General features: G+C 37.4%; 1 protein-coding gene across 7 annotated transcripts in view; it reads right to left on the bottom strand.

The window, feature by feature from the left end:
* The window catches only part of RASAL2 (RAS protein activator like 2), a 397,250-nt gene that overhangs the window by 177,215 nt on the left and 194,300 nt on the right, over positions 1-25,735 (bottom strand). For all 7 annotated transcript variants that reach the window (XM_027565430.1, XM_027565431.1, XM_027565432.1 and 4 more), the window contains exons 2-3: positions 18,486-18,613; positions 6,152-6,278 (exon numbers count right to left, since the gene is read on the bottom strand). In XM_027565430.1, the coding sequence (XP_027421231.1) occupies positions 6,152-6,278; positions 18,486-18,613 (255 nt within the window). The remainder of the gene's footprint in view (positions 1-6,151; positions 6,279-18,485; positions 18,614-25,735) is intronic.

The following is a 25,735-nucleotide window of genomic DNA, read 5'->3' as shown; positions in this document are numbered from 1 at the left end:
AAATGAAAGGAATCCAAACTGGAAAGGAAGAAGTAAAACTGTCACTTTGTAGATGGCATGATACTATGTATACAAAATCCTAAAGATGCCACCAAAAAAAACTATCAAATAAATGAATTTAGTAAAACTGCAGGCTACAAAATTAACATAAGAAATCTGATGAGTTTCTATACACTAACAAAGAACTATTGTTAGGAAAACAATCCCATTTACAACTGTATCATAAAGAATAAAATACCTAGGAATTAATCCAACCAAGGATTAAAAGACTTGCAGTCAGAATATAAGATATTGCTGAGAGAAATTAAAGACAACACAAACAAATGGAATTCTCACAGATGGAAAGAATTAATATTTCCAAAATGATCATACTACCCAAAGCAATTTACAGATTCAGTGCAATCTCTATCAAAATACCAATAACGTTTTTCACAGAAATAGAACAAAATGTCCAAAAATTTGCATGAAAACACAAAAAACCCTAAAATAGTCAAAACAATATCAAGAAGGAAGAACAAAACTGGAGGAATCACATTCCTTGATTTCAAACAGTGGTACAAGCTACAGCAATCAAAATAGCATGGGACTGGCATAAAAACAGACGCAGAGATCAAGGTAAGACAAATAAACTCAAGCTTATATGGTCAGTTAACCAAAGAAAAGGAGGCAAAAATATATAATAGGGAAAAGACAGCCTCTTCAATAAATGGTGTCGGGAAAACTGAACAGCCACATGTACAAGATTCAAACTGGACTACTTTCTCACACCATACGCAAAAATAAACTAAAAATGAACTAAATACCTAAACGTAAGACTTAAGATCATAAAACGTCTAGAAGAAAACATGGGCAGTATGCTTTTTAACGCTGCTGTTAGCAGTATTTGTTGGACTTGTTGCCTTAGGTGAAATAAGCAAAAGCAAAAATAAAGAAATGGAACTACATTAAACTAAAAAGCATTTATACAGCAAAGGATATATAATCACAATTTTACACATACAAATTTAATAGCCAATTTAAATACTGACTGCTACCGTACACAGATATTATTTATCAACATTTAAAATTCGATCTGAGAAACAGACCCAAAGACTTAGAGAACAAACTTATGGTTACCAGGGGGAAAGGGAACGGTAGATCGGGAGTCTGGGATTGACACGTTCACACTGCTATATTTACAACAGATAACCCACAAGGACCTACAGGATAGCATAGGGAACTCAACTCAATATTCTGTAATAAACTAAATAGGAAAAGAATTTGAAAAACAAGGATAGATGTATAGTGAATCACTTTGCCATACACACGACACTAACACAACATTGTTAATCAACTATCCTCCAATATTAAGTAAAAATTTTAAAAATTAATGTGAAAAAATAAAATTCTATTATTTGAAAAATGGAAGGATATGTTTCTTGCAATATTAAATCTTCATTACTCTCATTTTCCCTTTTTTCAATACTATCATTACCATCCTATACCTCGAAGATTCTAGCATCTTTAAAATCTTTCTAAGTTATCTGGATACTCCTAATAGTGAATGTCTTGGGAATAAAAAAGATAGTCATCATTATTTTATACATAAAATCAGATCTCAGGTTAATTTAATAAACAGAGTCAAAGCTAAGATCTGAATAATCAATATCCTCTACAATTTTGATTAAATGAGTTATCCTTTCCAATAATTTCATTTAGGTTTTGGAGAGTATATTCTTTTAATATTCATTTTCTTCAAAATTTCCTCAAATTTTCATCACATGGGTCAATAAACAGGAAAACATCAGTGCAAGGTTAGTTTTTCCTCAAGGTTTTTCCAATTTAGTTTCCCTCTTTTTGGTGGTATTATTTTAGATCTTGTGTTCAACTTTATTTACACAAACATGAAAACTGTGCGTTAGCTACCACTGACTCTAAGACTTTTGATATTTTTTCCCCTATGCTTGATAACATGTACCAAGGGCATCCTATCTGAAATTGTAATTCTTAAGTACACTTAAGTTGGACAGGGAGGCCTGGCGTGCTGTGATTTATGGGGTCACAAAGAGTCGGACACGACTGAGCGACTGATCTGATCTGATCAGATATTTCCAGGTTCTGAGGACACCATGATAATGAAACAGATTTAATGTCACAAGCACAGTTTTTTTTAAAATCCAGAGATTTTGTAAAGTAAGATCATGGGGTACTTTTAAGATTTTATCACAATGTAATAAAACAGAGGCACAAAGATCTCTGCAGCTTTGAGTTACTAGATATTTGGTTTTAAACATGTCAGTTCAATTTCATTTTTGAGAACTGAGCAAAGGTGCAGTAATGAGGGTTTGCACTTTCTAATCAAACCAGCTTCATGAGGACGTTTCTGATGTTACCTACAAGCAAGATTCTAGCTCATCTCAGGCTCTGACTTTGCTCTGCCCACTTGAGCATCAAAGCATTAACTTTACTGGAATGTCAAAGAAGTGCAACCACCAGACCGGACAAGGTTCTCAATTCATCTTTGTGCAATCCCCCAGCCAGGCAGCAGACAGCACATGGCAGTAGAGACTCATTTTCTTCTATGTATCTATGCATCGAAAAAATGGTGCCTATGGTTCAGCTTCCTCTTTCTCCCATTTAATAATGTTCTTAAAAGCTATCCAATGGCTTTTTAAAAAGCTGAATTCATATAGGTTATATTTACATTGAAAATGAATATTTACCAATTCATGTGGTCAACTTACATACCTCCCTGTATTGTTTTTATGCAAAGACTCTACCATCTGAAGAAGTGATTTGCTTTTGAAAATTCAGCAAATTGTGCTTTTGCATGGTTTGAAAAATCTTTTTTATGATGAATAAATTAAAATCTGGATACTGTTACCAGGGGAAAGTAGTTTTTTTCTTGGTTTACTAAATTTGGAAATGGGTACTTTAGGCAAGATGTTCATACACCTTAAGAAAATATCTCACTTTCAGGAGAAAAGAATTCGCTGCATCAAAATGTTGTGTCAAATGCCATGGTAAATATAAATTTTGTGTGTCTGGGGTAAACTCCTGAATGCAAGAGACTGGGAACTAGTGAGTGAGAAGGACATTCTATGCTTATCTATTCCCCACCTGCCTCTTCACACACACTTTCTTCTTCTGAGTTCTTGACATTTATTAGGTTCCTCAAAACTGTGCATTTGCTCATGCTGAACAATGTGAGAGGCAGAAATACAGGCCTTCCCACCTTTTTTACATTCAAGTTTCTTTACCAGTTTGAAATCTCCAAAGTACAGTAAATTGGCAGCCACTAACGAAAGTTCTTCACAGATCCTTTACACTCACAGAGCTCTTTTCTGTTACAAATTCTCTGAGGTAGAATAAAACGTGCATGTTTTTCATGAGTGGGTAATTCTCCATAGCTGACTGCCTCACACCTGAAATCAAAATGCATGCCATGGTTTCACATCCGCAAAAACTGATCTGTCCTCCCTGGAGTTACTCTACTGGAGAGGAAGAAAGAGAGAGCTTGCAAAGGGAAAGAACCCTGCAAAACAGAAGGGCTTCCCAGCACACCTGACTGACTCACTTGCAAACAAAATTCTTGTACTGTCATTCTTCTCTGGTCCGTTCTTTACTAACGCTTCCTCATCTTCCTAACCTCTAAATGTTCCAGAGCTTAGTCTTCAACTTTTCCTTTCTACCTAAATACCCTTCCTTGATGATATCATTCAATCTCATGGCTTCAAACACCATCTATTTGCTAAAAGTGTGTGATCTGTATCTCCAGTCTGCACTCCTCCCTTAATTTCCAGACTCACACATTTCTACTTGTGTATCTAATAAGATCCTCAGACTTAAGATGTCCAAACTGAGCTCCTAGTCAGTCCCACTTTCAAACTTGTTTCTCCCAGTCTTAAAAAATGACAACCTCATTCTTCTGGCTGCTCTAGCCAAAGTTCTTCACTCCTCCATTTCTCACTTCTCACATCCAATCCAATGAGCAAACTGGCTTGCTGGCTACACCTTCAAATATAATCTGGTCACTTCTCAGCCCTTCTGCTACTACCATTATGGCCCAAGTTCTTTCATCTCTTTTCCAGATTATTGCAGTAGCATACTAATTGGTTTCTAAACTTCCATTCTTGCTTCCCTGGTCTCAATATAAAAGTCTACGGCTTCCCCCTCCCAGAGTAAAAGCCAAAGCTCCCACAATTACCTCTAAGACCTTTATGATCTGCCAAAGAGCTCAATGCTGTCATCGCCACCTACATCTCCAAACCACACACAATGTACCACAATAACAGCATATACTGTCAACAGTCATCAATAATCTATCTTCCTCAAAGAATTTTCTAAAGGCAGGGATCTTATCTTGTACCTCTTTTCATTCTTAGGGACTGGCATAAAATATATATACATATGTATATCTGTGTGTGTGTGTATATATATATATAGAGAGAGAGAGAGAGATACAGCAATTACTCAATTAAATATTTGACAGTGGGAAATTCTGCCTCAAGACAAATCACTGGGAAATAAAAATAGAACAACAGAATAATTATCTAATTCAACATCAGATTGGCAAGTAAGGAAGAAAGGCTCTGAAAGAATCTTTTCCTCTCTAAAATTTATGAGTGATAACTCCCAGTGCTAAATTTAGGAAATCCACTCCAAAAATGATGATGGATGAGCATGAATCAAGATGGCTGCCAAATCTGTTTTCAAGAACAGAAGGTAGAGGGCTGGCTCTGGAGTACACACCTTAGTCACTTCATCTTAGTTTGTCTTTAGGACCTGTACCTGGAATGTTGGCCATAAATTTAACAATGTACTATATATTCCCTTTCTATAAAATCACAATAATCACTCAGACTATAATTGCACTTCCTCAAAATCAACTGATTTTTGTGGATCAAAGCATGAATAGTGAGAGAATCCTAGAGAAGGTGAGAAAGAGAGTCATCAACATAACATTACAAATAATGACAGCAAAGGAGTTGAAAGAAGGCAACTCTGAGCTAGTCCAGTTCACACAAAACTTATATGTGAAATACAAACAGGCTATAAAATGGTCACACCCAGACAGGTTTGCAACATAACTTAAGCCCACACCTAAACTGGTTTCAACACATTTTAAAGAAGTATAATGGAAACAGGATCAGAGGAAAATCTGATTCTTCCAAGTATGACCCCTTGAAGAAGTGTTTGCTAACCTGACTAATGTCTAGAAAAGCAACAAATGTCACAGGATAAAAAGGGAACTAAAGGATTCAAATTCTGACAAAGTTCCATTTAGAAAATGAAAAGATATGAAGAAAAAGGCAAAAACAAACAAACAAATCTTGATTTTAAAAACTACAGCAAAATCACAGAATTATCCATACTAACAAAAAATGATTGTTTTACCTACCTACAAAGTATCTATGACTAAACGTCTAGGTGCACTAAACAACCCTACTGCTACAGTGTAAAAACACCAAAACAACTCCTGTGTTTCAAATTCTTTCATTATTTCATTTAATATTATTTATATTCCCTTAAAATTACCTGACTATTTTAATTATCTAAATATCCACTGGTAAGTATGAAAAGGCCAAACAGATTCATTTGGTGAGAAACAGAGAAAGAACTGCTTTGACACTGACAGTAATTCCCTTAGTATGTAACAATTCAAGTGGGGTTTTTGATGTCTCCCTTGTGTCAGCCACTCTAAACACAAGCCTGAAAATAACTTACATAGGCCCTATATAATTGGCTCAGGTAAATTAGCCTAATCCGACTCTACACTATGCAAGACAACACCAGTAGTTATGTGCACAGGACACAAGCCATTCAATACTGTTTTCAACCAAAACTGACTCCCTAGTGCCTCAACAGGACCATCTAACACTCTTTACAAATTTAAAGCCAAGCAGTAAAACCAGAAACAACACATCAATCGACATGCCTAGGATTTTTCTACAACCACGCTAGCGCTCAGATAAATTTTATCTCTGTAAAACAACTTTGCTATCGCTTGGTTATAAAGAATAAAACTTTCTAATGACCTCTGACTGTATTTTAAAGTACTTACTTAATACTAAATCCAAGATGTTTTCTTTTATTGTAACACTCTCAATAACAAGTCCATAAATTACCGGATAAAAATTACTCATTTCTTTCCTTTTGCATAGTAGCTTACCCAGTTTAGTGGCGCCCTCTGGTGGGTATTCAGGAAACTGACCCTCGGAAGGAACACTGACAGTTCTCCGCAGGCATCGCCCTTTGGTGGAATCCGCCTGCTGTTCTTGTCCTCCGTCCACAGGTATCTAGTAAACAAAAAAGAGATGAAGCTTAATTGTGCCATGAGTACCTTCTGAGCGAATGACATTTTTAGGTGATGATGGTAGGAGTGTGCAATCATCAGAGCAAAACAGAAGAAATGGAGAAATAAAGTCTACACAATGGTTAAAGTATTACTAACCCCTTTCAGGAAGCTTTTCTTTAAAAAAGAAAACTGAAAGATCAGGAAAGGTGAGTATGTAAATGAGCTTTTGCGAAGTATGTACAAATCACATTCAGGTGTGTATCTGCTTGAGGAGCTTGGAACACAAAAACAAGACACCCACACAAGTTAAGATTCTTTCACATCAGAAACCTGTGCACGAGTTCCAATTCTGCCCACCGTTCAGTAAGGAAATGGAAATACAACAAATACAACCAACCAGAAAGATTTTGCTCCAAAATTCTCGTAAAAGAAGGTTTTGTTAAACAAAAGTAGTAAAATCACCCCAATTTTCTCCAATTTTAGAAGCACTTAGAGATAGTTAATAAAATACTAGCATATATTCTTCCACAAGTGAGACTAGTTTTTGAAATTCTAAAAAATATTTTTTTCTAGCGTAATTTTTCTTTCTGATTGTACACGTGGAATGAGAACTACAAATGGTATAAACGATGTTTGATGCCATTAACTATTTTATAATTTACAGACCGGTAATCATTGTGAAGTAATGAGATGGCTCGAAGTTCCTTTTTCTTCCCCCAGTAAGACCAAGTCATCTTACTTTGGGAGAAGGGCAAAAACTTTTCACAATGAGATTTTATTAGTAACCTCTATCGGAATTAAGAATAGTGTTCATAACATCTTAAATAGTTTGGCAAACTATGTCAAGAATTATGGTACCGAGGCCTCAGAATCATGCCCCCGCCCCTCACTCAAATGGACACTAACCGCCCTTATCTGAGTTTCAGGCTCAATCACAAACAGAAGAAGTTACAGAGAGAAAAAAAAGAACTGGCTAGGGCCAAGTAGGCCCAAGACGGCGGAAGACCTGATCTCCGGTGGACCTTGATCTTCATTATTCGTTCACTGTTACTGTATTAGCATGCTACATGACACACCCACAAGCGCCATGACAACTGGCAATCGCCGTGACAACTGGAAAAGTCCATATAAGGACTGAAAAGGAGTGCCCCTCAGTCCTGTGTACAAACCACACCCTTGTTCTCAGATAGCTCATGAATATTCCTCCTTCTCTTTACCCAATTCTGTCCTTTTCACCTCAACCCTTCTATATAAAAGGTGTCTCCACCTGAATGAGGTTGAGAAGTTGATTTGCGAACTAAATTCTCAGAAGTCTCTATTTCTGTGGTCACTGAATAAACTATGTGCCATTCTATTCTCAGCACCAGTTTCGCTATTATTGGTTGTGTGAATCTGAGTGGAAAAAGAACCTCCTTGACCAAGACCCCTCGGCCTAGATCAGGACCCCGGTGTGGGTGCAGGCAACCAATTCGGCAACAATTAATCATAGTCTCTAATTCTTATGGCTCCAATATAGACATTTTTAAACAGATTTCAATAATGACTAGTATTAGGTTCCTACCATGCACAAAGCTAAGGAATTTACATGTGCGACATTATGAGGGAGCTATTATTATTATCTTCTTTTTACAGAAGAATAATTTATTTCTCCAGGTGATTACTATGGGCACATCAATTGATCCAGCCAAACTGGGACAGATACAAGCTTAAGTGTATCTGCTTCCTGCTTCGCCTCAGTAATTCAAGTCCTATGACTGGGTCAAGGGGACGATACCAAAGGAGGTTTTCTCTGCGTTACTGAGAGTCTGAAGAGCAAAATTCTCATGTCTTCATAGGACTGAAAATTTTCACACTTTATAAGACTAAAAATTCCCCGTTTCCTCATTGCTATAACTACAGTTACTGCTAGTGGCATTAAGAAAAGTAAAATTCTAAAACATAAGGGAATATCAAATAATAGCATCAGTAAAGACATTAACTCTTCCAAAAGCTCTGTAATAGAAAACTTTACGAACAGTAATCTAAGTCATCTGCCCCTTTCAGGATGGAAATGATCTCTACTTAAATAATTAAAAGAGTAGTGCCCAGAGAATAACCCCCTCCTAGTAGGGAAGGTAAAAATGTATCCCCTTCCTGACGTAGGACAGAATGGAGGTGAATTTGGGGGGAAAAAAAGTAGTTTGGATTTTTGAACAAACAGATGAACCTAAATAAACATAACTATTTTTGCAATAGTTCCCCCAAAATGCCTATTATCTGAATTAATGAAGACCTAAGCCACAGAGAAAAAAGGAGTTATTTTTTATATTTTAGGAGGGAATGACCTACAGTCTTTTCTGTGGAAATTCATAAAGGCCATAACCAAGAAAAAGAAAGACATGGTTTCCATTATCACATATTTTATCTGTATCATATCTAAGAAGAGAATAAATAAAATATGTCAAGCATCTTATTGGGCCTAAATGTCACTCACAGTTATATTCTCAAAGTTTCAATGCAGAATTTTTTTTTCCCACAGTTGAAACTTAAAATATGATGAATGATTTTATTCACAGCATCACTCTTAAGTTTAGGGCATTTTATTTCTGACTCAATATAAGGGAGAATAGTGTTTACTTTTATTCTGAATGTGTTTCTTAAGAATCATTTCCTTTTACAACACCATTGATTTGCTTCTTACATAAATTATCCTTTTAAAGATATTGACCTGCTTCTTAAAAGTTAGAGGTATAATATTTTAGGTATCTTCAAATGAACTAAGCAAGAGTTTTACAAATCTCAGCCATACAGCCAAAGAAAATTAGTTTTAAAAAAGACAGCTTTAAAAAAACAATTTTTTCCATTCCAATTGTCCTAATTTAGCTTACTAGCTCACATTTACTTGTATACTGAATTACTCTAAAAGTTGTGCATCTTTCAGGTTCTATAACATGAGAGAAATTTTTATCTTTCTTTCAACCTCTCTTGGCTTATACTGTGCGTCTTCTGACATTTCTTTTTCTTCAAGGAGAGTGGTGACCACCACTGTCTTTGGCTGCCTATTGTCCAATGTTTGAAAAATAGCTGCTATGTATATTTCTTGGTCCAGTCTTGTGTTGTTTACAATGGGAGGGCTAATCTTATACCAGTTACTCCATCACAGCTGGTGCCAACTGCCTCCGGTGCTTTTTTTTCCAAACTACTAATATAGTCTCTTTGTTGGCGATATTCTGCCCCTTAAATCTATTCTGTATGTGGGATAACAGAGTATTTCAAAAATGCAATCGTAACCATGTCATTCTGAGGCTTAACGGCCTTCAGTTGCTCTCCTTTGCAGTGGTCTTCAAAGAAGAGATGGTATGCTCGCTCGTATGTGGACATGACAAGAAGGGTACCTCTCTGCTTCAGTTCAGTTCAGTTGCTCAGTTGTGTCCGACTCTGCGACCCCACGGACTGCAGCACGCCAGGTCTCCCTGTCCATCACCAACTCCAGGAGTCTACTCAAACTCACATCCATTGAGTCAGTGATGCCATCCAACCATCTCATCCTCTGTCATCCCCTTCTCCTCCTGCCCTCAATCTTTCCCGGCATCAGGGTCTTTTCAAATGAGTCAGTTCTTCGCATCTCTGCTTCAACCACACTCTAATCTGGAGTTTACCTGCTGTACAGGGCTTCTGTGTAAGCTTTTCTACAAAGAAAGGGTTGTTCTGCTAAAAGTGTCTTAAAACTACTATCTTACAGAGTAAGTACAAGGTTCCTGATATAGTATACCAGGTTTTCCACAATCTGGCCACTGTTTGGGTATCCAGCTTTGCACTTTACATTCTAGGAACACCAATTTGCTTGCGTTTCCCTAACATATTCCCTATGTTGTAGTTCAGTGCCTTTGCTGAGTTTGTTGTCTCAGTCTGAAAGATTTTTTTCTCAGTTTCTTCTCTGTTCCATACCTGCCAGGTCACTCTGATCACCCTGAGACCTAGGACAGGCACTGCCTCTTCAGGAACCTTCCCTTCTATCAATCCCCTAAGGGCAGGTTAGGGCACATCTCCTGAGATTTCTCCAATAACACATCTTTCTCTGCCACTATACTTATACATGGGATCATAATTATTCATCTGTGCAACTGATTCCACATAAGTTAACAGCTTTACTTACCAGTAGATTCTCAAACCTTAAAAGTTACAACTCACAAATGAATAAATGAATATTTGATAGGTAGATATGGAGGCCATTTTACGCAAACGAAAAAATACAACATTAGCCAAGACGTTGGTAAATATACTATTTTTTTTTTACTTTTGGAACCTGGAGTTAGTCAATTTAGCTAGAGCCTCTTAAGGCGGAGAAGTGGGAGAGAATACCAAAATACATTATAACCACATGGGAGGGCTTTAATACCAGGCCATGCATAATTCAGGAAGCACTGGGAAACCATTCAAGATTTTAGATCAGAGGAATAGTGGTCTCTTAATTGGTCTGCCTCCTTCCTATCTTTCCCTCTTCCAATACATCCCACAGATTAATATTCATAACACATAACTCTGACCCCTTTCCTTTCTTAAGCTTCTTTTGGTAACTGGCCATTGCCAACAGCATCTTAATGACAACAGACTATAGTCCTTTAGAATAAACAGACTTCTTTCTTTTATTCTATCCAGTTTACTTGTGCTATTTATCAAATGCCATTTTAAAATTATTTATCCTATTCCCACAACTAAATTTGGTACTGGAGAGAAAGGAAAGAATTGTGTCTTATTCTCTGTAACTCTGAACAGTGAATTCACATACAGGGGCACATTATGTATCTGCTGAATAACTTAAAAGCAGCTCTGAATGAAATATGCCATGGGTAGTTTACTCCAAGATAAATAACACTTGATTTTAGATATTTGCACAAAGCCTAACTGCTATTTTCATCAATACATCTGAGTGTAAATACTGCTTTCTGAAAGGAAGAAAAATATTTTAAAAATATTTTGAAATTGCATTATTACTACTTTGAAGCCTTTGCACTAGCATCCCAGCTTTTAAAATTGCAGATACAGAAAGTAGAGTTTGAATGAAGGAAAAAGGAGCCATTCTTAACGGCTTGTTATCGCCAAAAGAAAGAAGCTCAGAGAGTAAGCTTTCTTTTGTACTTTTTGTATTGGCTGCACTCCGGGGCGTGGGGGTGGGGTCACGATTGTCTTCTCTACCCTTTCGCTCTGCTCCTTAATCTCTAGTTTACTTGGTCTTATCTCTTGCAAGCAAAATGGAATTCAAATGGCCTCCTACGTCCTCTTTGAACCATGCTGGTGCCAAGCCAGCTGGGGCCTATCCTGGCATCCAGGCAGGGAAGTGTATTTCGTAACACATAAGCAATGTTTGTTTGGCACAATTTGCATGAAGCAATTTACTGAATCAGTGAATCATTTCTCAAGGTGACATTCCTGGCAGACTTCTCTCTCAGCATTCTGCCCAGGTCCATCCTTCTCTACCTTCCCAAGCAGGTGACTTCGGGCATTCAGCATGCTTCCCGTGTACACTCTCCCCACCCTGTTTCCACTGCTGACAGGGAACATGCAGACTTAACAGAGAGCATTAAGAGATCCCACACACTGAACACATGAGTGAGACTAGACTAATAGAGTCCTCCCACATTCCAACAGTGTCTGGCTAAGGATTCAGAACCCTCTTACTTGATCTTATTAATACAGCAATAAATACCCCCATGATTAGTTGATTAAGGTTTAAAACAGCTTTTTAGGATAATTTTGGCAGGAAATTCCTTAAACTCCTTGTTTCAAGGAATTATGAATTGTTCAACACAAAACTCCAAGGATAAGAGTTATATTCCTCGTGATCGTGTGGGTGGAATGTAAAAGAGTAACAGTGTATTCAGGGTCTTCCACTAAAAAAAAAAAAAAGATTTCTAGTCTTTTCCTACCATGAAATTAACAGAATGTTAAATAAAATTCAAGTAGCAGGTATAACTATGCCTTAACATTTTCTTATCCTAGAGACTTAATCCAGTTTTTCCTACTTAATAATGGTAGAACACATCTGTCTCAAGACATTAAACTGTTGCTGGAAACTTGTCATCCCTTTCCTGGTCTATTGCAGTAACATAACTCATCTATTTCCTTCCAATTCCTTTCACTCAATTTTCAACATGATCAACAGAGTTCCTTTTCTAAGAAGCAAATGTGATGTCATTTCCCTGTTAAATACCTTTCCATGATCCAAATCATTTCCAGAATAAAGTCTAAATTCCTTAGCATGGCCTTTAAAGAACTTTATTCTTCACCTCTTGCCAGCTATCCGTCTTCCTTTTGCAAATTATATTCCAAGAATTCTGAACATTTTGCAGTTTGCCAAAGAGATGTGAAATGTTTCTTGACTTTGCATCTTTATATGTACATGGAATATCCTTCCCATCTTTTCCTCCAAGTGAGCTTCTGTTTGTCCCTAAACACATGACTCAGTAGTAAACTTCTCTGTAAATCCTTTTTTTGCTATTCTCCACTTTAAACCATATAGTATCCAAGGCAATATCTTAGTTAATCCTTCCTTTGTGGTAATATTATAATCCTCTTAAAAAATTGCATTGCGGTAAAATTCATGTATCATAAAATTAACCATCATAAAACGAGTAATTCAGTAACATTTAGTACATTCATGATGGTGTGCAGCCACCACCTCTGTTCCTAGTTTCAAATGGGTTTTAACTTTTAATTTACCTGAATGTGTTCCTAACAAAACTGCATTTTTTGCAACCACAATACTGCACACATAATAGGTGCTCAATAAATAAAGATGGAATTTCACATTCAACAACAGAAAAGCATCTTACGGATTTTTTTTCCACTTTTATTATCCAGTCTTAGAAAAAAAATATGTTATTACACCTATTGTTGAGAGAAGACTTATCACATAAAAAAGAAAAGACAGAAGGTTTGGCTCTTTTCAAACTTAAATTTTAAAAAATGGATATTCAGAAATTAAAAGTTTATAATTTGGCTATTTCAAAATTCATTCAACAAATATTTGTTGAGAATTTACATATGTGTCAGGAACTGTTCTAAGCATGGAGGGATGCCATATTGAACAAAACAGACAAAATCCCTGCCTTAGGAAAGGGAAACCCACTCCAGTGTTCCTGCCTGGAGAATTCCCTGCACAGAGAAGCCTGGCAGGCTACAGTCCATGCGGTCACAAAGAGTCAGACACGACTGAGCAACTAACGTTTTCAAAAGCTTATATAAAAGAGACAATAAGCATGATAAATTATATAGCATTTTAGAAGGTGGTAAATACTACAGGGAAAAAAAAATAAGATTCAGGTAATTAGATCAGAATTTCTGAATGGAGATACAGGAAGGGGTTGCAATTTTAAGTAATTTGGTCAGCGTAGCCATATCAAGCAAGTGACATACAAGCAAAGAGCTGGAGAAGGTGAGAAAGTGAGTCATGCAAATATCTGAGAGAAAAGTCAAGGCTAAGGTCTCAAGGTAGGAACATGCCTGATGTGCTTAAAACAGAGACAAAGTCATATCCAAGTAAAGGTGTATAATGGGCAGGTTGATACATGAGTCAAGAAGAGTTGTTTTGGCTTAAGACATACAATTAAGATCATCAGCTTTAGAGGGCTATTCAAAGTTATAAGATTGGATGAGATTCCTAAAGAAGTGAAGTTCATGGACTGAACTCCTTAGCACTCTCTTGTTGAGATCTGGAGAGCAGGAGAGAAATCTCCAAAGATGACCCAGAAGTAACTGCCAGAGAGAAAGGGAGCCAACTAAGAGAGCAGAGTGTCACGAAAAGCAATGTGAAGAAAGTGGGGCTAAGAGAAGGAATGAGTGATCAGCTGCATTAAATGCCACTAACTTAAAGATTAGGTAAGACAAGAAGTGAGAAGTGACCACTGAATTTAGCAATGTGGAGGTCACCAGTGAGCTAAACAAGCGCAATTTTCACAAAGCGGCGAAGGTCAGAGTGTGAATGAAGTAGGTTTAAGAGAGAATGGGAAGAGAAGAATTAGAAACAAAGAGGCTAGAAGTTTTTTAAAGTTTTTGCATGAAGAGAAGCAGAGAAAGGGATGGTAAATGGAGACAGAAGTGAGATTAATGCAGGCTTATTTTTTTCTTTTTTTCATGCAGAAATAAGAGCATGCTGGTAGGAACAATCTAGCAGAGAGCAAAGAGTTGAAGATGTAAAAGAAATAAGGGAGAACTGCCGGTGATATATTCTTGAATAGGCAAGAATGGGCACAGGGAGGGGCTGACAGCTGGACCTTGGGTAATCCAACCACAGTGAAAAGAGGGAAATCAATGTATAAGGAAATAGTTGCTGGTGGATGTGTAGACATAGTAACAAAGTTCTCTTGAGTGCCAGAATTTTCTTAATGAAATAAGCAGCAAAATAACAGCTATAAGTGAGGGTAATAGAGAAACATAGAGAAGGAGTCAGAATATATGAGGAAATGTAAAAAAATCATCTCAGAAATCATTCTGGATTGTGCTACTCAAAGTATAGTCCAAGCTCCTGTACTGCTGTTTTGTTGTACAAGTTGTTTGTTTAAACAATTTAACAACGTAGAAATTAAGAAGAAGTGTGCTTTGTGTCACCAGTAGCTTCATCTCATTTTACAGCACACTCTCTATAAACATGTACAATTTTTGTAATTCTATTTCTTCTTTTCTTTTATGACTATTATTGAACTGCAATTTCATTTTTTTGTTAAATCTAATAAAAATTTGGACTTAGACTTTTGTCTTTTTAAAACTTCATATTGCTTCACAATTCATATTATTGTGTTTTTTTATTCATGATGAAGTAGGGAAAAAATTGGCCCCTCACCACACATAGATTGAGAGGGATGAGTCCAGGAGAGTTGGACAGTAATTAGACTAGGAAATGTTTTGTGATTGCCAAGGAGCATTAGAGGCTCACATGAGGTTTGCAGCCATTAGTTAAAGACCATCAGTGTGGTGGAGTGATTCTCTCCAGACACATTATGCTGCATGGAAGCAGAGCAGGATAGATGAGCAGCAGGATTTAACTGACCTATCACATTGCCAAGTGAATATGACATGATGCAAAAGGGGGCGGGGGCAGCAAGGAAACAGTATGCAAACATTAAAATAAGTGATCATGGAATTCAAGCTGGATGAAGAGGGAAGAGAGGGTAACAGAGGTATGAGGGACAGAAAAGTGACAAGATCAATGGCCCATAGGTCCCAAAAGGATTGAAAAATTGTTGGCAAAAAAGGATGAGCTAGAAAGATAGCAGGCGATGGTCAAATAGACACGCACAATTGAGAATGTGAAGAAGCTGTAGCAATGAGGCGAAAAGATTCTTGGAGGAGAGGAGTTTGGGAAACTTAGAGCCAGTGTGTTGAAGGGATCATCTCTGCAGACACTGGAATCCTCACAAGTGAAGGCAGGAGTAGTGCTGGAGATAATGATGATGAGTCAGGAGCTAAAATCAGTATGAAATGAGGAGAAATGACGGTGTGGGGTGGGGCTAGAAGATGACTATAACATGAGACTCAGAGTTTGGACTTTATAGGGGAAAAGTGGGTGAAGAGACAGGAAGCAGCCATGAAAGGAGAAGGATGCCTCCCACAGGCAGCCTGGTATGAAGGCCATGAGAGGAAAACAGCCATTGCTTGACAGGACCTCACGCAAGGCAGTGTCCTCAGAAAGCTACAGGTTCTCAGGAGATCTAGATCAAGGAACTCCTTCAGAGAAGGGGTGAAAGAAAGAGACTGATGACGGACTATGAGTTGCAGAGGGCGTAGTGAAAGGGTTTCAAGAGGTGGGAAAGGATGAGGGGAAGGCAGAGACAGAAAAGGGGGTTTACAGAGTCACATGGAGAGTAGAAGACAAGGGTTCCCCTGATGCCTAGGGCTACTCTTGATGGCTAGCATGTTCATGTCTGGTAGAAACCAATACAATATGGTAGCACAATTATCCTTCAATCAAAAATAAGCAAATTTTTTTAAAAAGGGATAAAGTATGTAAGAAATCGTTTTAGAAATCATCATTCCTCATGGACAGTTATTTCATGGGACTAAAGGGGGTCCAAGCCTGGATTACTCAATTGATCATGGGTCACATCATGGTTCTCTCTAAGGCACGCTCCTGACCTTGCGCTATGTATCTTTAGGCTATTTGGTTCCTTACATTACTAAACTGAAGTAGATAAGGGCAAAAAGATGGTAAATGATTCATTCATATCACTCCATACTAATGGCTCTGATAAAAAACTGCTGACAGAGTAGATTGGTTTAAATGGGCATTCTGAATGATCTGTTTATTCAGATTAGATAATTAGAAATATTCTATACTAATATGTACCCTACCAATTTTTATTATGTAGCTACTTAATAGAAACAAAACAACATGTACCATCCTATTCCAGAAAGGGCTGGCCTTTACTGAATTATTTTAATAAAATCAAATTTAATTACAATACTGGAGAAGGGTCACAGGTAGGGAAATGGTAACAAAAGCAAGGGACATTTTCCAATGACTAGAGAAAAAGAATAGCCAAGTTCATAGAGGGCACATTAGCCAGGCCCTTGCAAGTAAGTACCACTTATGAAAAGAAAAGATGAAAATCGAAATTGCTTTATTGGTATGACCTTGCCTTTACGATGTTAAAGAATGCTGAGTAGGAGAAGAGATGGGAAAGGAAAGGTACAGAGTGGGAGGAGAGAGAGAAGAGAAAAGGCTATAGGGATCCACAGGTAAGAATTAAGAAATGTATTTTTGGTGCTTTGCTTCAACTGAATTCACTTTTATGGAGGGATGACTTATGGCACTAGTATTCTACTTAACGGCTTTCTAGTTATTTATATATGTTTTTGGCAATTAATCTTTCTCCTTCATTGAATGAGATCCCTTCTTCTCTTTTCCTCCCCATTATCCCTCTTCTTTGTCAAGATCACACTCATCATTTTTTTATGCTGTGGAGGTTGGGAGCAAGATGGTTTTCTGGCCCTACCAAGTCAACCATCTGATAAATCACCAAGAGGCAAACGAATTATTGGATGTGGAAGAATTTGCACACTGTAACAGTTTGAGGAGTAAAGTAATAATGGTATATACGTAAGTTCAAGGGTTTTTTTACTTAAAAGCACAGAAAATTTACCTGGAACTCAATGTCTGTACTTAGTACATTCTGTCTCTCCAGATCTATTCTTTGCCCTTCTCTCCCTTGCTGTGCTTTAGGAAACAGATTTCTGGAACACATCAAAAGCAATCTTTTTCTTTGGCTTTAAGTTAGGTTTGGCCAGTAGGTAACTGGCAAGAAATCAGAAAGCAGGAAAAGAGAGCAGGCGTGTTTGTTCTCTAGTGTTTCCTCCCTGCTGGCCATTTTTGTTTTGGTAGAGGTGGTGTTTTCTTGTATACAGCCAAAGCTACTGTCATTGGCCCTCTTGTGCAACTACAGTTCTCTGGGTTCCAGAAAAACTGCTCCTTTCCCTTGCCCTGAAGGTCCAGGGTGATAACTGCTTTAATGTGTATTTTATCACCCTCTGGTGGGTCCCTTTTGCTGCCATACCTCTGTATACTTCCTTCATTAAACTTCTTTCAATTAATCTGCTGACTGTGCCATTTGTTACTTGTAAGAAGCAAGATTGATATAATTTCTAATAGCTGTGCTGGGCTTAGTTGCCCAGTCATGTCCGACTCTGGGCGACCCTGTGGATTGTAGCCCACCAGGCTCCTCTGTCCATGGGGATTCTCCAGGCAAGAATGGAATGGGTTGCCATGCTCTCCTCCAGGGGATCTTCCCAACTCAGGGACTGAACCCAGGTTTCCTGCATTGCAGGTGTATTCTTTACCATCTGAGCCACCAGGGAAGCCCTTCTAATAGCTTCAGTAGTGTCCAACTCTGTGCGACCCCATAGACGGCAGCCCAGCAGGCTCCACCGTAGACTGATATAATTTCAGGGCCAGGTCTACACAATCCAACCCATTCTCATTCCAAATTTCTCAACTCAATATCTCTTTCACTATCCCGTAGTGAATATCCAGCCTGGTCTTGAAGTCACTGCTTCGTGACAATCATGTATGCATCATGACAACACTGGCAGCGCTTTGGAACCACCTAAGAGTCTCCATTCATAAAGCCTCCATTTTCATAAGTGTAACTCATCAAGATGCAAATTTAAAACTAGATTATTTTAGGAATTTGGTCAGAAAAGGGAAGTAGCTTTTCTCAGTAACATCCAACCTCACCTCCTTCTCCTTGTTGAGCAACACCAGCTGGCTGTCTGTGAGGATGCAGTACTTCCGCTCCCATGTTGTCGTGTCGGTGTAGGGCGACTGGCCACAAGACAGACGGTGGGTAGGTGGCCCTTTCACATCTGTGTGACAGACACAAAAACAAAAGGGACAGATCACTACCATGCTTGGTAAATGCACATTTCAAATGGAAGGTGCTTCAAAATCAAGGAAGGTGGTCTAAACATAAACTTAAATGGTTAAGCCGAAAACTTAAAATTCCTCTGAAGAAAATATAAACAGTTTTTTGACAGAGGGAAGATTTTGCCCTATAGTCTGCAAAAAAAGAGGGCTGAAACACTTTGGGAAGAATCGTTAGCACAAATTTGACACGGTAATCACCAGTGTACATGCACTAAAATAATGGGAGATCACTTCAGGGCAAAACCAGTTATCATTCAAAAGAAAGAGGTGGGGGTGACTCAGAGACAAGAATAAAGGATAGATATCTTTCGGAAGAAGATGCTGCTTGCTGCATGTACACTCAAGAGTACTGCTGAGCTTGAACTGAAAGAGTGAAGTTATTGGCAGCCGACATCTTCAAAATGGCTTTATTTTTGGTCAGTTGTAAAGATTTTAGAACTGGTTAAACTATAGCATCATATTACCACTAGAGGCCAGTAAGATCTTAAAAACAGATGATCTAAACATATTACCCTCAGGGCTCTTAAAGGTGGAGGCATACAATATAATACCAAAGTTAAATGTTTCAACTATTCTAGAAGTCTCATCTCCCATGTTACTGTTTTTTTCTTTTATTGAGATATGACTGACATGTAACACTATATTAGTGTATAACATAATGAGTCAATACTTGTATACACTGCAGAACGATGATCTTAACAAGTCTAATTACCATCCGTCACCGTAACAAGTTAGAAAATCTTTTTTCTTTTGATGAGAACTTTTTGATTTACTCTCCTGGCAACTTTCAAGTATCCACTACAACACTGTAATCGCCATGCTGCAGATGACATTCACATGGCTTATTATAAGTGGAAGTTTGTATCCCTTGACCCCCTTCACCCATCTCACCCACCATCCTCTTGCAGATCATCATGCTGTTCTCTGTATTTGTGAGTTTTGTTTTCTTTATTTTAGATTTTAGATTCCACATATAAGTGACATCACACAGTATTTGTTTTTCTCTGACTTATTACATTTAGCATAATACCTTCAAGGTCTATGTTGTCATAAATGATAAGATTTCATTTCTTTTTCAATGGCAGAGTAGTATGCTGTTGATCCACCAATGGGCACTTGGGTTGTTTCCATTTCATGACTATTGTAAATAATGACACAATGAACACAAGGATGCATATAGCTTTTCCAGTTAGTGTTTCCATGTTCTTTGGATAAATATCCAAAAGCAAAATTGTTGGGCTGTATGGAAAAGGAAATGGCAACCCACTCCAGTACTCGTCTGGGAAATTCCACGGACAGAGGAGCCTCGTAGGCTGCAGTCCATGTGGTTGCGAAGAGTCGGACATGACTGAGCGACTTCACTTTCACTTTTCACTCTCATGCACTGGAGACAGAAATGGCAACCCACTCCAGTATTCTTGCATGGAGAATCCCAGGGATGGGGGAGCCTGGTGGGCTGCTGTCTATGGGGTCGCACAGGGTCAGACACGACTGAAGCGACTTAGCAGCAGCAGCAGCAGCATGGTAGTTCTATTTTTAATTTTTTGAGGAACTTCTAATCTGTTTTCCATAGTGGCTGCACCAGTTTACATTCCTACCAACAAGGCAGAAGGGTTCTGTTTTCTCTACATCTTTGTCATCATTTGTTATTTCTTGTCTTTTAGAAAATACCCATTATCATTGGTGTGACGGATATCTCACTGTTGATTTTGATTTGCATTTTTCTGATGATCAGGGAAGCTGAATACATTACATATGTGTTGTCCATCTATATGTTTCTTTGGAAAATTTCTGTTCAGATCCTCTGCCCATTTTTCAGTCAAACTGCTGTGGGTATTTTTTGTTTTTTACTCAGTTGTATGAGTTCTTCATATATTTTGGATATTAATTCATCAGATATATGATTTATAAATATTTTCTCCAGTTCAGTAGGTTGCCATTTCATCTTATTGACAGTTTCCTTTGCTGTGCAGAAGCTTTTCATTTTGATATAGTCCTGTTTGTTTATTTTTGTTTTTGCCTTTGCTTTAGGGGTGAGATCCAAAAAAATCACTTCAAAATTTTTTTAATATGAAGTGTTTGCTCATTTGGGCTATTGAAAAACTTGAAACATATCTTAACTATAAGTGCATATTAGATACATTGAGTAACGCTTTTATGATGTTTCAAGATATATCAAAAGTTCTTTAGCCACGAAGGACTAATTCCTCTCAGAAATACAGTGTAGGAAACATTAAACATTAAAATACATTACTTATTACTATTTAGTTATTACACTAGAGGAGCACTTCAAACTGAAGAAATTAAAAAACAAATGCCCATGAGTGCAGGAGAGTTGTAAATATCAATAATAAATAAGTGCATTTTATCTATTAGTTGAGAGTCTTCACTACTATTACTTTCCATAGACTTTTAGTCTTTTTATCACAGGATGATAGGTATTCCTGGTACTGACCGACTTCAAGGAAATTCAAATGATTTCCTATATGTTTTACGCTGCTAAGTTGCTTCAGTCGTGTCCGACTCTGTGTGACCCCATAGACGGCAGCCCACCAGGCTCCCCCGTCCCTGGGATTCTCCAGGCAAGAACATTGGAGTGGGTTGCCATTTCCTTCTCCAATGCATGAAAATGAAAAGTGAAAGTGAAGTCGCTCAGTTGTGTCTGACTCTTAGCGACCCCATGGACTACAGCCTACCAGGCTCCTCCATCCATGGGATTTTCCAGGCAAGAGTACTGGAGTGGGGTGCCATTGCCTTCTCCATGTTTTACGCTATAATTACTCAAATATGCATACCTATAGGTGACGATCTGCAGACAGTAAACAGGTCAGTATTCAGGGCATTAGGTGTATGTATGCCTCTCTTCTTACATCCCCACATGTGTCCAACATTGTCATCAGTGCTCCTTCTGGCTAACTTCATTGCTCTCTAAAAGTCTATCTAAACTTGTCGCTTGGCATGTTTGGGGAGCTCATCAACTACCCTCCAAAATAACTCAAGATTCAAGAACCAATAATGTTACCAGGGCTTGGCTTGACATGCTTACTAATTTTTAGAAGTTCACTGTCTTTCCTCTTCCCCTTGTTTTTCTGCTTCTATCTCCTGTGAACTTCGCACACCAGTACCTGCTGCACAGGTAGCTTCTCCATTCCACACCAAGTCTCTCCTACCTTCAACTCTTTCATTTCAAGCATTTAAAGTTTTGTTTATACTTCAAATTTTCCTAAAATTATCACAAAAAGCTTTAAAGGAATTAATTCAGTAATTCTTGGCAGATAAAAGATTCTTGCCCAAACTTAAAAGCCATGTCAAAGCTGATTTTCTTCACACGATTTGGATAAACAAATGGGTTACATTTTTACCACAATGCAGACCTATTTTTAGAGTCAAATACCAAGATCACTTAAACAGAGAGGGATGCACCTACTTTATGTAGAAATGTGGTGGTTTTGTGGCCTAGACAAGTTTTCACTCAAATGACTAACCTTCTTATGTAAGTTGGCCATGGATGACCTAAACTGCCCCCTGCAATTTAATCTGAATCTTATGATCCACACTGAGCAAGAAAATGTTGATAGGCTCTGTCCGTAAAAACTAGAATATGGAAAACTTTTATAGCAGGAAACCCAGGGTTCCTGACAAAATATCAATCTGCCACCAGCACTGAATTTAAGAAAACCTGAATTATCTTGCCTGTGTCAACCCGAGTAATCATCTTACAGTCCCCCTTAAAGTCCTCCCCTTCTCCAATGTGAGCTTTGCTCCTAGTTCCTTCATGCTATTGTGAAACAAGACAATGTTTCATGAAGCATGCTGGGGACCCTGAACTACTCCTCTCCAGTGTTAAAGGTAGAATGAAATAGAAAGCAGTACTTCCACATTTTAGTTTTTCTGTCTGTCTAAATTATGAGGTTGATTAGCCATGTCATAAATTTTGTAGTTTCACATTTTTTCCTACTATCTATGGTCCACATTTTGATCACTTTATAAGACTGCATTAAAAGGAAGAAAACAAGAAGTCAGAATAAGTGGGATTGTTTGTTCTTTTTGGCATTTCTGGGTTAAGGTTTAAAGGGCATTTTAAGTAACAATCTAAATAAGATATTTCTGAAAACCTATGAATTTAATTTATTCATTCTACTGTGTCCTCATTTCCATAGCTAAATGAAGGTTTAATAGTACACTTGTAAAGCCTGTTTACTGAGGCTGTATTAAACTCAGGACAAACTCACGTTGTTGCCTAATTTCACTTTACCAAGTCTCTCAATCCCTCCCGCCCACTTTCCCTCACTCCCACCCTCTTTTTCTCTGGCTCTCTTGACATACTTCTAATTTCTGACTTTCAATTGCATTTAGTATCTAAAATTCACTACTGAATAGGGTAACAACTTTAGAATTACAAATAAGAATCTTAACAGCAAAACTGGAAGGAAATTTTCGATTGCTGCTGTCCGATTCCTGTAAGGATACCAATGATACTGGACATTACCCTTATTACAAAAGTTGAATAATTTTAGAAACATTAACAAGAATCAGCAGTTACACAATGAACCCCATTGGAAAGTACTTCTTTGAGACTGGATATTATCATGTAGACTAATAATTTCCAAAATCTTTGATCTCATGATTCCTTTACACTTTGTAAACTGAGGACTTCAAAGAGTTTTTTTGTTTGTTTATGTGGGCTATATTTATCAATATTTACCACACGAGAAATTAAAACTAAGAAATTTTTAAAATATTTATTCATTTAACAACAAGAACAAACCTACTGCGGGTTAGCATAAATAACACATTTTTGATGAAATGCAACTATTTCCCAAAACAAAACAAAATAGTGAGAGGAGTGACAATATTTGAAGTTTTGCAAATCTCTTTCAAATCTGAATATAGAAGACATCTGGGTTCTTATATTTGTTGTGATATTTAATCTTATGCTTTATGTTGTTTTGGTTTAAGTGAAAATCTAAACACACAGATAAACAGTTGGAAAAGGGAAAAAATATTTTAATAGCATTTTCAGGTAAGCGCAGGTCATGTCTTTCAGTTGTTCTTTCAAGTAAAAGTGGTGTTCATGAAAAACAAATGATAAGTCTAGCTCCCAGATCACTTTCCACTAATGCTTTCCCCGGTGATAACTGTCATACTTCAGAACGCAACTTAAGTGTACTTCCCCTCTCATCATACAGAATGTTAAAAAGACATAAACTCCAAAGGTTTAATATATAATAAAATTAAAGATTTCACTGAGTTCTCAAGGATATCCTTAAGGAAAACTGGCTTTTTCCCCCCCTACTATGTGTGCAGAGAAGATTGCATGACTCCTGGCAGAGCGTGGTCCCACAGCTTTGATTCCTGCAACTGCATCAACAGTTTTGCTTATAACTCCTTTTGTATCAGAGTAAATGTCAACACAGTAAAAACAAACAAATAAACAAAAATAATCTTAACCTCGCAGATCAAGGGCACCCTCAGGTTCTAGGGTTCCACAGACCATACTTTAAAAACCACCGCTTACATAATAGGAAGGCAATGAAAGATTCTAAGAAAATTTGGTAATAGTTTGTAAGATGAAGTGAGGAAAAGACCAGAGTTCTTATACAATGAGTGGGAGATCAGTGTAATGGCCGGGGCGTGGGATGATTAGGGTCATAGACTGGTGACAGTGGAAAAAGAAAGAAAGGAACTACGTGAGTCAAATTTTGAAACAGAAATCAACAATGCTGGTAACTCTCTAGCTGTTTGTGGGGAAAGTATAGCACAAAAGAGCTGAGAGAATAAATAGCAACTAATACAAATACAGATTTATAAATACTCATAAGACAGGTTATATAACCGTAATTCTGCTTTTGTTTCAGCAGGAAAGTTTAAGACAAAGATTTTTCAAGAAAAGGCATACAGAAAATCCAAAAGGGAAGCTTTTAAACTTGAATTTAATTTGAAGGATTCACTGCAATCCATTATATCCACATCATTTCAAAACAGCATTGAAAATACCATTATATTTTGTCTACCTATAAACCTAGAAGTCAAACTCTGGGCCTCTTCAAATGCTAACATAAATTTAGTAACTACTTGACAAAGAAACAACAACAACTAAAAAACTTCTCTTGTACGTGTAATCCTTCCTTGTAACTTTTCCTCATACCAGAGAAGGAAGCAAAATAGCCTATCGCATCAACTGATGAAAAAGAGGAACCAAAATGATATGATAGAGCTGGAAATTCCATTAGGCTTATCTATAAATATCCACAAAATGATTTTCCTCTTAGAGAGTAAGCATTTTGTCTCTTCCAGACTTTGGGAGCATCTCAGAAAGACTTAAGAGTAGGAGAGTAAATGAAGGGATCTGATAGGAAACAGAAAGAGGCATAGAGGAGAATGGAAAAGAACAAGTCTATAATCCAAATATGGAGAGTGTAAAATAAAAAACTGCTTGAGAAATTTTATTTTTGTCTATCACAGCTCCTCAGAAGTTCATCTGAGTTGTTTCTAACTTGTATCCATTTACTAACTACAATGTTTTCTAAAATTCTAATATTCTAAATTAAATGCAACTTGTAAAACTTTAAGCCTATTTAAAGTTTTGGCCATCCAAAACAAACTTTACAGAGGATTCTATAAAGAGAAACTTCCAGTTAAAACAACCCTAATGTTTCATTCACTCTCAAAAGTTTTTCATTAATTCTTAGTACCAACCATTAAAAAAAAACAAAACACATAGTTTTGGGAAATCTACCTATAAGAAGGACAATTAAAATACATTAAAAGAAAAACACATTTCTAACAAGCAGCTGTAAACTGCACAGGTCTGAACTACTGTAGTAAGATTAGTATTCTCACATATGTGTTTATTCCCATGTCAGAGACAACCTGGCTTAGAAAAGACAAATCTTTCCCAATATTCAAATTTTCAATTATCACATTTGTTTTGCTTCTGAATTTGGTGAGAAGTCAAAGTCAGAGTACAAGCATTACTTTATAAGTCTCAGAATTGGAGTGACCACTTTCTTACAGAAGCAAAAAAAACCTAAATAACTTTAAAACAGAGCTATTTGCTT

This window comes from Bos indicus x Bos taurus, chromosome 16 (genome assembly GCF_003369695.1).
Source record: "Bos indicus x Bos taurus breed Angus x Brahman F1 hybrid chromosome 16, Bos_hybrid_MaternalHap_v2.0, whole genome shotgun sequence".
In the NCBI taxonomy this organism is placed as follows: domain Eukaryota; kingdom Metazoa; phylum Chordata; class Mammalia; order Artiodactyla; family Bovidae; genus Bos; species Bos indicus x Bos taurus.
Note: the sequence above shows the minus strand (reverse complement) of the source record. Positions and strands in the feature narration are given on the sequence as shown.